General features: G+C 42.1%; 1 protein-coding gene across 1 annotated transcript in view; it reads left to right on the top strand.

Annotated features, from left to right (window-relative positions):
- MARCHF10 (membrane associated ring-CH-type finger 10) overlaps positions 1-15,111 on the top strand; it is a 122,859-nt gene that overhangs the window by 88,071 nt on the left and 19,677 nt on the right. Inside the window, exons 6-8 of the mRNA XM_090041173.1 lie at positions 2,421-3,789; positions 5,065-5,231; positions 9,316-9,425. Of these exons, the coding sequence (XP_089897299.1) occupies positions 2,421-3,789; positions 5,065-5,231; positions 9,316-9,425 (1,646 nt within the window). The remainder of the gene's footprint in view (positions 1-2,420; positions 3,790-5,064; positions 5,232-9,315; positions 9,426-15,111) is intronic.

The raw sequence follows: 15,111 nt of genomic DNA, 5'->3' as shown, positions 1-15,111 counted from the left end.
GCACCAAGATTGCCCCATACTTACATACAGTGGCAAACAACAGTGATGTGGGCACCTTTATCCATGCAGAAGTACATTGCCATTGTTAAATGGAAGCTCATGAGAGGCCAACAAGGAGCCCCTGCCCAACTCATGCCAGTCACGATGGAGTAGCCCCTAGCTTCTCCAGGAGCCATGCCTGCAAGTTCTCAAATGGAGGCTGGTTACCTGGCACTGCGTTTACAAGGCATGCTGGCTGATCACTTTGTCAGACTCCAGGCTGAAGGCTGAAATGGTTAATCATAGACTGATCTCATGTACACAGTAAACACTGTCAACTGAACTTGCGCTCTTGTGTGATTGTTTTCAGAGCAGGCAGGGGACATTGGAGGGGAGTGTCCAGGGTGGGTATGCTGGGGGTGAGGAAATGTTCAGCCAACTGCTGAACTGTGAGCCCAAGGATGTGGAAGGAGGGGATGAAAGCTTGAGCTGTGCAAGGCTGTGGGCTTATCTGGACCCTGCTCCTGTGACCCTGGATGGACAGAGCAGGAAAGGAGACAGGGAAGTAGGAACAGCTTGGGCCAGCTCTGCATAGCTCCTCCCCAGCCTACATTTTTGATCGGCTCTGGGCTGTGGAAGCTAGTTCCTAGGTGGGAGGGAGAGAAGGAGGGAAACACAGAGATGCAACTGGTGTTGGGACAAGCAGATGGTGCACCAAGTAGTCATTTTTTGGAAATTTTTATACCCCTGAACGTTCCTGCCTTATCTATGCAGTGAATACCATGGCCATAGTTTTGACAACAGGCATAACTTTTGTTAAACAGTACAAGAGAAATATGAAAAGGGGAGGTCAGTTGAAGAAACAAACAAATGCAATGTTAAAAAACATAATCACCTTGTGAAACTATATGGGTGTATATACTCTCCAACAAATGCAAACATACTGTGGATCAGGCAGAGCCAAAGCATAGGCATGCCACATGTCTCCAGGTGGTGGCAACCACCACTGGATGACTGTTCAGGCCATGGATACTACTGCCTGGTGGTTCAGTGGTGCTTGCTCCCATCCTGCAGTGGAGGACCCCTAGAGGACAGCAAAGCTAGTGTCAACATGTCCCCCCTGTAGGGGCTACAGGGTGGTTCTACTTGTGTGTTAAATTGTGGGGTGATATGGAGAGCATCTACAATCCCCTCTGTCTAAAGGTTCATGAGGTGACCCATAGACCTTTCTTGACCCTCACAACCTTCCTGAGTTTCTCATTCATATCCTCAGCTATGAACACATAATGTTCCTTAGCCTTTGCATGCTGCCTGGCAGCCAGGTAATGATGCACTGTGATTCCTTGATCCCCTGCCTGACCATGGCCAAGGACTTACAGTGGTACATCTGCTTTTCCTCTCCATTGCCTGGCCCTGTGACCCAGAAGTAACTGACTTCTACCAGAGAAGTCAACATGTTCATATTTGTGTGGGCCTGAGCCTTACTCTGACTGGAAGTTTTCTAGGCACCAGTTTCTGACCATGACCTTGGCTATTATCTGGTCCTGTAGTACGATCACAGCCATTTGCAGATGTCAGGCCAGAAAGCAGAGGATGGTGAACAGGAGTTCATTGTTTCCCTCACTGCTGCTGATAGCATGAACTCCTCAACAAAATGTGTAACGTAAGACCATCCCGGCACTGGACAGGCTCATTCACCCTGCTGACTCTCAGTGTGGTAAATTTGTTATCCCCATTGCCCTCTATGGATCTAGGAAACCAGAGTGGGGCATACTTGGTCAGTCATGGACAAGGAAACATTGGGGATCGCTAGGGGCCAGGGCCCTTAATTTCCAGGGGCTGTGAAATACAGTGGGCCAGTTAAAGCAGGTCGGGGTGGTGCTGTGCTCTATGAGATGTGCTCTGTTCCTTAATCTGGTGCCAAGAGTGATCAGGTGCTTTAGGACCCCCATGTGACAAGCCCTGTGTTGATAAGATCCTGGGGTGACCCCAGGTCTGTGGCGCTACATACTACACAGCCACACTCATCTGGATGTGGCCATGAAGGTATTTCCTTCTGTAACTGCCTATTAAGTACATCAAGGAGTAGGTGGGCCAGTATCTATCCTGCAAGGTAAGCAAATGCTAACTGTTCCTTTACATGTGCCAGTACACCATTTAGCCTGAGTTATTTCTTTCTTTCATAAGTTCCTACAGGTGCCCATACAGAAAAGCAGTATTGATTTCCTGTCCTTCCTAGGGAAGTTGATGAATAAAGTCTACAAATTTTGTTAACAAGTACAGTAGATCCACAATTATCAATAACTGAATGTGTCATAACATCCATACCAGAACAGGTGTTTGCAAAAAACAAAACAAAACAAAAAACTATTCAGAGCAAGTGTTAAGAACTAGAGACAAAAAGATTAAATCCTTAAAACTGTCTTTTGTTTGGAATGCAGATTCTGAAGTCCAAAAAGATGGTAAAGAGCAAACAAGTGAAAATACTTTTAAGTGTAAGAAGAAATCTCAGGAAAGAAGGAATTTAATCCAGTCTTCCAAACTAAATTTACGTCAGAAAGGTCCAGACAGAGACAAGAATATGGAAAATGTCTTTATACAAGCTCAGCAATCTTCAGCTCAGTCATCTGCACCTACACTTCAGGGAACCAGTGGTTCCTTTCTATCCCATCAATCCAGTGGTCCATCTCCCACATCTACTCGAAAGGCACCTCTGAAATTCAGAGATGAGAACATTTATTCTATGCTGTGCTTCAACATGGAAGATACATATGAAGAAAATGACAGTAGAAAAGAAGAAGAAATACTAGAAGAAGAATTTATTTCTTTCAGTCTAAACAAGTCTCCTACTCCACTAGAACAAGCTAGCCTTCCTTGCCGGACTTCCTTAGTTCAAGATAAACAGTTTAATTCTGAAGAAGTTAGAGATGATAAAAATGTTTTATCGAGAAGAACTGAATCTTCCCATCAACCACTAAGAAAACTCAGCATAACAGACTCAGCTGTTGAACAGTTTTCACCGGGGCAAAGAAAATCTGGGGACAATGGAAAGTCTTGCGCTCCTTATCGGTGTTTTTTTGAAGATATGGCTTCTGATAAAAATGAAAATGAAACTCTGTCACTTAGTTCAAGAAACTCACAGACTGAAAACAGGCTAGATGGCACATCTATTTCTGAGAATCTTAATAATGCAAGTGCTGATGTTTCTAACAGAGAATGGCAATCTTATGAAAGCAATCCGAGACGTTATGCTGACCTTCTTACTTCTGCTAGGGCAACAAGTCATCAGCCATTATTTTATTCCGCATATCGTACTCCAAGATCATTAATACGATCTCTACATGGGGCTGAGGCCTCAGCAAATCTGAGCTCAACAACTGCTCTTCCTCAAGTGCTGGATTTGGATGGAACTTCAAGGTTTAATGTTCATAGACCTTTATCTCCTATAAGAAGTAGGGAATCTTTTTCTGCTGTGGAAAGTTATGACTCTTCACCTATACTCAACCCACCTGAAGAAAGTACATCTCCAAGTGCTCCCTCACATGATGAAGAGAACTTATTAAATTCACAAAGTTCTTTTATATCTCTAGATTCTACCAACCCAATTTTATTTCAATCAGATTTCACAGCCTGTCTTTATATGGCTGGCATACAACACGATCAGTTATCACTTGCTTTGCTGGCAATGTCTGATCTACACAATCAAAATAATGCTGTGAGCAACATTACACCCTCTCATTCACCCTCTCATTCAAAAGAAATAAAGAAACCCTCAACAGACCCAGAGAAGCTTAAGAGACTGAAGGATAGGTAAGGAATATGTGTAATTATATGGTCTATATGTATCCACGATTTCTCTGTGCCATGTTAATGCCAAGGTTAGAGTTATATAACTAAATTGAGAATTTGGAATTCAATTTTGCTAATAAATATCCAGATTCCTTTCAATTGTTTTTATACAGTTAAAACTCAATATCCACTGTCTTTGAATAGAAATATTCTCTTCCTCTGCCTCACTCAGGTTCTTACCAATTACTTTTTCATACCCAAGCCCAGTATTCTCACTCTATTGTCCCTTTACCCCCACCAGGTAGGCTGTGACATCCTTTGTCTTCTATGCTGCTACAGTCATGTATTTGGCCCCAGTCTGATTTACTAATATGACCTGCTTTCCCCCTGCACATTTTTGGACCAAAGGAGCTCTTGCAAATGAAGGAAATGAGTTTTGATGTGAGGGCAGACTAGAAAGGCAATGGGAGTTTTGGGGATAATTGCTTCTCATGCTTTCCAACCTCAAAGTTGTCCAACTTCCAAATCAGCCAGAAATTCTCCATCTCTGGCACAGAACGTGTTTCTTCCTGAACCATGGAAAAAGCCAATCACCCAGAGGCGCATACTTGGAGACTGTCCATTTTCTAAAGTTTTACTCTAATTAGATATATATGCATGCAGTAGAGGCCACTAGGCACATCTACATGAGACACTGCTGCGCAGCAGTTACTGCACATTTATTTAGTACTTGTATAATCAAGTACTAAATAAATGTGCAGTAACCAGAGTTACTGGACAGTAGTGCCAACGGATGCCTTTTAAGTAATGCTACTACACAGTAGCCTAAGAATACTGCATGGTAGCACATTAGCACTGTTGGTGCCGTGATGCACTACTGTGCAGTGTTATTCAACTGTTGCACAGTCAGTGTCTCACGTAGCCATGCCCACTTACTCCATTAATAGGTTCTGCAGAGAAAGAGCACAAGAGGTGGAAGCATTGCCCAATGCTTATTTCATCATTTATGAGTTACACACAATCCATTATGGATTCAAAATTTTAAAACATGCATAGAATTTAGAAACAATGGTGATTTTTGTCTTCTACATTTTAACAGCATTTAGATGTGTAGTAATTCTAAAGTATTGCCTGTTACTAATTTAGGTCCCTGACATATTGAAAAGTTTTAGGCAAATCTGTTTAGTTACCAAAGTATATGTTTTTTAGCTACCCAAATATATAGAGTTCAAAGATGCAATCCAACTGTGGAAGTCGATGAAAAAGCATCCTTTACTTTTTCATTTGTGTCTTTAGTCTTCTGGAAGAAGATTCAGAAGAGGAAGGCGACCAATGTCGTATCTGTCAGATTGCGGGGGGTTCTATAACCAATCCACTGCTAGAACCATGCAGTTGTGTGGGAAGCCTACAGTATGTTCATCAAGAATGCTTAAAAAGCTGGCTGAAAGCTAAAATAAAGTCAGGTAGGTGTGTGTGAGAGAGAAATCCATAAAATGCAATAGCGTATTATAAAATTTACAAAACCTTAGCCAAATATACCTCTGGAGTAATTTCACTGACATCAGTTGGGTTATACCAGGTAATAACTAGTGTTACACATGGACGAAGTTAGCTCATAGTCTTTTCAACATTTAGTATGTTCCAAAATGCAAATATTCAGTCAAATAACAGATTATATTTAGGCTCTCTGCATTTAGTCAGCAGACAAGCACAGCTGAAACCTAATTTTTCACATGGCACAGTTTAAAATAATAGATAATCCTCAGTATCAGATGCTAAAAGTTTTAATGAGTTACAATGACTAGTAGTATCAGGCAAACATAAAATTTTGTAGATTCCATACATCGCACATGTAAATTTAATAAATGGAAAAAAGAGTGCATGTTTGAATGACAGATCCATAAAATAAGATTAAATGCATTGAATGTGTTTTTAAAAAGACTTGAAATAGGGAGAGAAACTGGAATGGGATAAATTTTAGTGTTAAAGTGACTCCTAGTGAAATAAATCCTTTAGATTTTTGTTGTACTGTTCAAATTTCCTCTGTCGTCTTCCCCACTTCTATAAATGCATATTAACACTATTTTAAAACTATTCCATTTATTCTATTTCTATTCTCATTCTGATTGAAGAAAACAAGAGATTATGTAGCTACAAGTATGAATTGTAAAGCAGAGGTTTGCAAACTTTTTCATAATCTGTGCTTTAAAGTGTTGCCCATATTATGTGATGAACCATTTTCCCCTTACATTTGAAACCACATATCATTGCTTAATGAATTGCTGATGTGTGAAGTTCTTTTAAGCATGTGTGCCTATGTACTTTACCCACTGTTTAATATAAGCAAGTAGCTGGAAATGAGAGAGAAGCCAAGAGAATTAGCTGCGAAAATGACAAATAAAATACGTATCACTTAATTCCATATATTCACACACTTGTTTCATTCTTTAGATTTTAGTACAAATATTCTGTTCTTAAGTATCAGAGGATAACAGCCCACATTAGTTATGTCATTTTCATCTGCAACAGCAGAAAGTTCATCAGGTAAATGCTATTCTCCGGGTGCATCTATACAAGATGCTGACTGTGCAGCAGCCCGTGATTACTGTGCAGTAGCATCACGTGGCAGGAAGCATGATGCGAGGCTACAGTGCAGTACTCACGAGCTATTGCAGTCAACATCACAAAACAGCTGTTCCTTGGCATGATTGTGCAGTAACTCCAGTTACTGCACAGTCATTTAGTACTTGTTTGCACAAGAACTAAATAACTGTGCAGTAACATATGCACAGTCAGCATCTCATGTAGATGCAACCTCCTAGTCCTTAGCATGGCCTTATTTAGTCACATCCTGCATGGATTATAGGATGGAACCCTATTTCTTCTCACTTTCCATAATTCCTGCCTTGAATGACAATTGGCTAGATCTCCAGGGGTCTGGTTAGATTTAGAAAAAGTTCATCATATAGCTTGGAATTCAACGTGAAAGAAGGCAGTACATTAAGAGAGAGATAATTGGATTGGTATATGGTAAATTAATTTGGACTGGATGTGTATTTTGATCGGCAGCCGAAAGACATCTGCTCACTAAATTAGGAATTTTTCAACAAGCCATCTTTGTTTTTAGATAGGAGCTGCCTGTTTTTAATCTGTAACCCTGTTCTGAGTATAAGAGCCATTTTAACTTATTTTCAACCTCTGAGGAACCATTTAATATTTTTGACAGTATTAATCTTCTGATATTCTATCTGCCTTAAGATTTTTGTACTGTCACCTGTCAGAACAGTAAAACATTAACAATATCTCTAGTGCATTTCACAGTCTCTGATGTTTCTGTCTTGTGGTACTTTCTCTGTTGACATAGAGGGAAAGCCCTAGTGAAAACATCAGAACTTTTAAGTAGCTTCCATTGACTAAACATTGGGTCTAGAGGTCTTCTTTGTGGGCTCTCTATTGCTCTGTTTTACCTGAGATTCAGGACTTCCCTACACTTCTGTTTTTCTTCACTACTATCTCATAGTGAAGTAAAGGAAACTGTTTAAGAATGTAAAGAAATCATTCTGTAGTCAAAGGAAGAACAGACAAAGAGTCTAGTCTTATTCCCCTAAAATAAATGGAAGAATTCCTCTTGACCTCAGTTAAAAGGAACCCAAAATATTAAAAATAAACACAAGTATAAGTGTTCTACAGTTTGTTTGTTTTTTGGAGTGATTGTATTTAAACAATGGTCTTTGAACTCGAAACAAGGTGACTCTGTATCATCTCAAATGAGGAGCTTTGAGTTCCAATCAGTGAATGTCTGAACAACAAAAGGTCTCTGGTGAAATAGCCAGGAGAAGGAAACCAGACCCACTGGGCTAGAGCTTATTCATCCTTTTCAAGTCTATGGAGTTGTTGCTTGTTTATTTTTCTACTGAATGAAATGCCTACTGTCCTAAGTAGCAAGCAAGCACAGGGAATATTTTTCACATCATTCCATCAAATCAGTGGTGGGTCAAGTCAGTTGGTCTCCAAGACATACACATACAAATTAGAGCCAGATTTTCAGAAGAATTAACTTCTCAGATAATTTCACATATAGTAGGTCTAAACAAACTGAGTGTATGTCAGATGCTGAACTGTTTTGAAAACTTAGCAAGAAGAGTCATGGAAGAACAATTTTGCTGAGCGTTTTGAGGGTGTGACCTTTATTTAGGTACCTATAAAATAAATGAGCTCTTTTTAAAATTAGATTGCAATTGTGGGTACTCGGCTCTTGAAGATCTGAACCAAATGGCCAGTTACATTCACTGCATGTACTTGTTTAAAAGAAAATGGTGCAAGAAATCATAATAGAATTATTCTTTGTCAAATAAACCATATTGTTAAACATCTGTACCTCATGTCTTCTGCCTTTGTACCCAAGATTACTTGAACTTTCGTAAATTGTTGTACATCACGTGGGACTTAGTAGATAGTATTATTAAATTCCACGGTATTGCATGTTGTTATTACTAAGTACACATAATAGGGATGATTAGAATAGAGTTCAGTAGAACTTAGATATAAGGCTAGCAAACTTATATAGAAAATAGCTTTAATATAAAATTTCTCCATAGTAGTGATTTATAATATGCAGAGACTATCTAATAGTATCATCTGTCTATGTACAATATAGACTTATAAGTTACACATAAGGCACATCTACACATTGCCCTACAGTGATGTTACTGCACCGTGCTTTTAATACTTCCTTTTGCAAGTACTATAGCATGGTGCAGTAACCACTTATATTGCACCATGCGCATGGTGCACAGTTAGTTTTAACCTTTACTTTGCTGTAACGGTACGCTAACACAGGGGAGTGCACCGGTAGGGCGAAGTAGCAGCTGGTCACATGTAGACTCACATGATCACTAGGGGTATCCAAACCGGGCCCTATTCGATTTGGATCCGGCTCAAAACAGGGACAGTGATTTAATTCGTTGATTCAGATCACTATCCCTGATTCGATTTGGCTGAATCTAGATCTGAAGATTCGATGCTGATTCGGACAATCAGTAATTCGGACACAGACACAGCTTTAAAAGTTTTTTCTACATACCTTGAGGTACCAGCATAGTTTGTAAATGCTGAGATGCTGGGGCACATGGGCCGTGGGGGGACCAGTGCTTCTGGTCCACTTCTGGGTGTGCTGCCAAGTGTGCTGGGAAGCCCCCCGTGCTCCTGTGGGACACTCCATGCATCGCAACATTCATGAGCTGCCTGGTACCTAGAGGTATGTAGAAAAAAGCATTTAAAGCTGTGTCTATGTCCGAATCTTTCTGCATCAATTTGGAGGGTTCCATTTCAATTTGGAGGGATTAAAGGGTCCTCTGATTTAATTCAAATTCGGAGATTCAGCCACTGAATTTGGCTGAATCTATGCCGAATCAAATCAGGGACCAAAGCTTTGCAGAACTCTAGTTATCACTATGTCACTGGGGTGCATCATACAGCGATGTAGCGCATCACTTTGGCAACGTAGGGTGATGTGTTGACATGCCCATACTGTCTATTTCATTTCAGGTGCAGATCTGGAGACGATAAAAAATTGTGAGCTGTGTAAGCAGAGCCTGGTGGTTGAGCTGGGTGATTTTAATGTGAGTGACTATTATAGAAATCACCAACAGTCACAGGTAAGAAATGGTCTCTTTCCAGATAGGAACCTCTAATCCTATTTTGGTACTGTTATCTTTCAGTATTTCTGTGTAGTCATCTATTACTATGTCCTGAAATCTGCTAGACTGCTAAAGAAGATATGTGTAGCAGGGGCAGATATAATGGGGGTGTGTAGTGGCACAGTCGCATTTCCTTTCACTAGCGCAACTCACCTCCTGGCATCTTCAGTTCCTTGCATCTGGAGATGTGTGGGTCCCCTTGTGGAATCTGAGATGCAGCTGGAGCCCTGAGCTGGTGGGGAATACCTGGGAGAACCAAACAAGGAATAAGTGAGGAAAGGGGGGACCTATCTCCCACAGCTGCTGTTTCCAGTTGACTGGGGGCAGGGGAAGCCCCAGGCTGCTTGAGCCCTAATGTAGCTGGGAGCAGCTAGGAGTGGCTGCACAGGGTGCTGGGCTTAGTGATAGCAAGCAGGTCTCTGCTCTGTGTTCCCTTCCTCAGGTTTCCCTGACCCACCCAGGTGCTTCACCTGTGGGGAGTGGTTACAGGGGTACTGGGGTGACCTGGGAATGACAGCAGTGCATCCAGCAGTGCACCTTGCCGGGGTCATCTGACCCCAGTGCTCTTTCCTGCTAAGGCAGGGGGTCGGACTAGATGATCTACCTAGGTCCCTTCCGACTCTAGCTACTATGAAACTATGAAACTATGAAACTAGGTTCCCTGCATTTAGCTCCTGCTCCCACTTATTTGTGAACATCCAGGGGAACAGACTGAGAGCAGGTGCTGGAAGGGAGGACCTGTCTGCCACTGCTACTGTCCCTACTAGAGCCCAGCACCCTGTGGAGCTGCTCACTGCAGTCCCCAGCTGGATTGGTGCAGGAGCAGCTCTGGTGCTTCCTCCACCCTGGCCAATCAAAGACAGCAGCAGTGACAGGTGGGCCCCCTCTTCCTAGACCCAGAGGCAACACCTGCTGGAGAGGAGGAGGGGGAATAGAGTAGAGGAAGTGCTCAAAGAGGGATAAAGTTTGTGTTTGTGGAGAGGGAAGTCATACTTACTTCAGGGATGCAAAAAAGTTCCAGCAGCTGTTGCTGTGGCACTACTGGATGCCTGCAGGTGTCTGCGGAGATGGCTGCAGTGATACCTGCAGTGCCAGTCACATTGCCCACACCCTAGCCCCCTTTCCAAATCCTAGATCTGTTCATGATGCTTACTAATGAAGATTTGAAGAAATGTCCCTCTATATTTTGAAACTGAAGATAATAATCGCAGTCTATTTCACAAAAATTGTCCAGTAACTTGAGGCTTTGCAAACTAATAGTAAATTGTAGACATGAAGAGGAACATCTTTGCAAGGACATCCACTGAGGGGAACACAGCCAATGATTTTTTGATTACCTGTCCGTTGTGGCATCTTAAATGTACAACAAATTAAAAACCCTAAAAAAGGGGGGGAGAGAACAAAAGAGGAAATTTAGCCAGATTTTTTAATTGCCAAAGATTGAATGTCGTCCAGTTATTAATCTCAAATGTTATTTGTTGAAACACACTTGTTTTCATTATTTATTTCACGAGAGATAAATTCAGGGGTAAGGGACAAAAGTACTGAAAACTGCATAAAAAGTTAATGCTGCATCAGAACAGTGCCAGAAGTAGGATGTGTCATTTTAGGTTTGCAGAAAAGTCTATGTAATTGGCACGTGCCTAAATGGCACTTGCACAGCTGCATGGCTGCAATTTTTGGCACTCATACATAGCTTGTGACTCAGGTCAGCACTTGTAATCCTGTGTGTAACATCTAAGCATGCTCAGAAGGGCTACCCTCTGGCAAGGCCGCACTGCGGCAAAATACAGTTGCCGAGGCATGTGTGAAAGGCTTGAAAAGTCCTGAAAACTTAGTCAGCCAAAAACCACAACTAGCAGGCAACATCCTACCTTTTACCTCAATAGCCTGATGTAGGCTATGGCCCTCAGGCCAGATGCAGCCTGTGGAGCCATTTGATCCAGCCCATGGACATGTTTCTTCAGCAGCAGTCAGTGGTGGGGTGCTTGTGTAGTACAGGCATACCTCGTTTTATTGCGCTTCGCAGATATTGTGTTTTTTACAAATTGAAGGTTTGTGGCAACCCTGCGTCGAGCAAGTCTATCGGCGCCATTTTTCCATCGGCGCCATTTTTCCAATAGCATTTGCTCACTTCATGTCTCTGTGTCACGTTTTGTTAATTCTCGCAATATTTCAAACTTTTTCATTATTATTATATTTGTTATGGTGATCTGTGATCTTTGATGTTACTATTGTAATTGTTTTGGGGCACCACGAACTGTGCCCATATAAGATGGCGAACTTAATCGATAAATGTTGTGTGTGTTCTGACTGCTCCACTGACCGGCCGTTCCCCCGTCTCTCTCCCTGTCCTCGGGCCTCCCTATTCCCTGAGGCACAACAATATTCAAATTAGGCCAATTAATAACCCTACAATGGCCTCTAAGTGTTCAAGTGAAAGGAAGAATCGCACATCTCTCACTTTAAATCAAAAGCTAGAAATGATTAAGCTTAGTGAGGAAGGCATGTCGAAAGCTGAGATAGGCCAAAAGCTAGGCCTCTTGAGCCAAACAGTTAGGACAGGCTGACTCTCTTGTTAGGGGCTAATGCAGCTGGTGACTTTAAGTTGAAGCCAATGCTCATTTACGATTCCGAAAATCCTAGGGCCCTTAAGAATTATGCTAAATCTACTCTGCCTGTGCTCTATAAATGGAACAACAAAGCCTGGATGATAGCACATCTGTTTACAACATGGTTTACTGAATATTTTAAGCCCACTGTTGAGACCTACTGCTCAGAAAAAAAGATTCCTTTCAAAATATTACTGCTCATTGACAATGCACCTGGTCACCCAAGAGCTCTGATGGAGATGTACAACGAGATTAATGTTGTTTTCATGCCTGCTAACACAACATCCATTCTGCAGCCCATGGATCAAGGAGTAATTTCGACTTTCAAGTCTTATTATTTAAGAAATACATTTTGTAAGGCTATAGCTGCCATAGACAGTGATTCCTCTGATGGATCTGGGCAAAGTAAATTGAAAACCTTCTGGAAAGGATTCACTATTCTGGATGCCATTAAGAACATTCGTGATTCATGGGAGGAGGTCAAAATATCAACATTAACAGGAGTTTGGAAGAAGTCGATTCCAACCCTCATGGATGACTTTGAGGGGTTCAAGACTTCAGTAGAGGAAGTAACTGCAGATGTGGTGGAAATAGCAAGAGAATTAGAATTAGAAGTGGAGCCTGAAGATGTGACTGATTTGCTGCAATCTCATGATAAAACTTTAACGGATGAGGAGTTGCTTCTTATGGATGAGCAAAGAAAGTGGTTTCTTGAGATGGAATCTACTCCTGGTGAAGATGCTGTGAACATTGTTGAAATGACAACAAAGGATTTAGAATATTACATAAACTTAGTTGATGAAGCAGCGGCAGGGTTTGAGAGGATTGACTCCAATTTTGAAAGAAGTTCTACTGTGGGTAAAATGTTATCAAACAGCATTGCATGCTACAGAGAAATCTTTTGTGAAAGGAAGAGTCAATCGATGCGGCAAACTTCACTGTTGTCTTATTTTAAGAAGTTGCCACAGCCACCCCAACCTTCAGCAACCACCACCGTGATCAGTCAGCAGCCATCAACATCGAGGCAAGACCCTCCACCAGCAAAAAGATTACGACTCACTGAAGGCTCAGATGATGGTTAGCATTTTTTAGCAATAAAGTATTTTTTAATTAAGGTATGTACATTTTATTTTTAGACATAATGCTATTGCACACTTAATAGACTACAGTACAGTGTAAACATAACTTTTATATGCACTGGGAAACCAAAAAATTTGTGCGACTCGCTTTATAGCGATGGTCTGGAACCGAACCCGCAATGTCTCTGAGGTATGCCTGTAGTTACTTTTCCATGCTGCTGCAGAGAAAAACCAGTGGCAGCACCTGGGTCCTAGCACCTGCTCATTTACATTAATCTGACCCAAACTGTTGCTGACCATTGGCCTAAGGGTTACATCCCTTTTTCCCAAGGAGCAGAATATCTGGATTTTAGCTCAGATGAGGCTTGAATTGGTAACTCCGCTTAGTAGTAAAGTAACCATCAAGCCACAGTGGTACCCAACCTATTTAGACTGAAGATACCTCTTGGAAAATGCTAACTCTTAGCTCTCACTCATTTTTGACTATGGAAAAATAATAAAACAATTCTTCTGTGTGATGTGTGGAATTGTTTGCTGTCAAAGGTTGCAGAGCAGATAGGAGAGTATTTGTCTTATACTATGCTTCTAGGCTTTGTCAGCTGCCACACAGGAAGGAATTTTTCCCCTCCTAGTGCTAAAAGTGTCGTGGTTTGTTTTATTTTGGCCTTCCTCAGAAGTATTGGGTGTTGGCTGCAGCCAAGTTTGGAGATTTGGCCTGGGGTGTGCTAATTAGTTTGCTGCGACTAAAACCCAGGCATTCCTTGCTGGAGGCTTTTGCCTCTCTGCTCAGGGTCAGACCAATTGCCATATTTGGGACCAGGAAGGCATTTTGCCCCACAGTCAGATTGGCCTGGACAGCGGAGGTTTTTTTGTTTTGTTTGGGGCTTTTTTTGCCTTCCTTTGTCCCTCTTTCTGGAACTTTTTTGAGTCCCTCCAGAGGTGGTGCAAGCACCTACCCTGGACTGTTTTAAGAAACACTTGGATGCCTACCTTGCTGGGATCCTTTGACCCTAGCTGACTTCCTGCCCCTCAGTGCTCTTCTGAGGTCCATTCCAGCCCTAGTGTCTATGAAATCTATGAGTGCATTTTAATAACCTTTGCAGTGGCAGGACATTGACAATGCCCTCATTCCCCTCCTTTACCTGTGGCAGATTAGCATATCCTTGGTTAGGTAACAGGGTTATTAGTTGTTTTAGCAACAGTTTAAACAAGTACTTATATAGTTTGCATAGGGATGATCCTGCCTTGACCAAGGGTTGGACTAAATGACCTCCTAAGGTTTGTCTCCATGAGCATGCACATGCAGGGGCATACGTTTCCCATGGGACAAACAGCAGTGACACATTTGTGCCATTGCTGTTTGTCTCTGGGCATGCCCCTGCACACATGCTCAGGCATGCAGCAAAGGGACCCAGATGGGGTAGGAGAGGCTGGAGTCAGCCTTACCTGGGTTTCTGGGGGCTTCCCGGAGCAGCAGCAGTGCCAAACTGGCCGATCAGAGCCTGGCCAGCAGCCAGAGTTTGGTTCTGGCTGGCCAGGCTCTGGTTTATGGAAGCACAAGCTGCTGCCACGAGCACCATACCACTTTTTTTAGCCACAGGTTTTTTTTTATTTGACACCGGGATCTCCTTGTGTCAAAACCCTGCCACCATGCTGCTAATTAGCAGCGCAGTGCATGGGTGCACATGCACCGTGTGCAGCTTGCAGTGCCTCAAACCAGCTTTAAGGTGCCACAGACTGCACATGCATGCTTGTGGGGATGCACCCCTAAGGTCCTTTCTAGCCCTCCTTTTCTATGAGCCCCAAGAGCCTTGATAATGTACCAGGACTCCAGTGCACCAGGACATGTATAAATATCAAAGAGATGTTATGACACCACTTTTTATATATTTGCAACAGAATATTACTCTATAGACTAAACCTTTCAACTCACCTTTCCCTCTGAGTGCCAGA

Source organism: Crocodylus siamensis, chromosome 4, assembly GCF_052110815.1.
Source record: "Crocodylus siamensis isolate JL-2025a chromosome 4, ASM5211081v1, whole genome shotgun sequence".
NCBI lineage: Eukaryota > Metazoa > Chordata > Crocodylia > Crocodylidae > Crocodylus > Crocodylus siamensis.
Note: the sequence above shows the minus strand (reverse complement) of the source record. Positions and strands in the feature narration are given on the sequence as shown.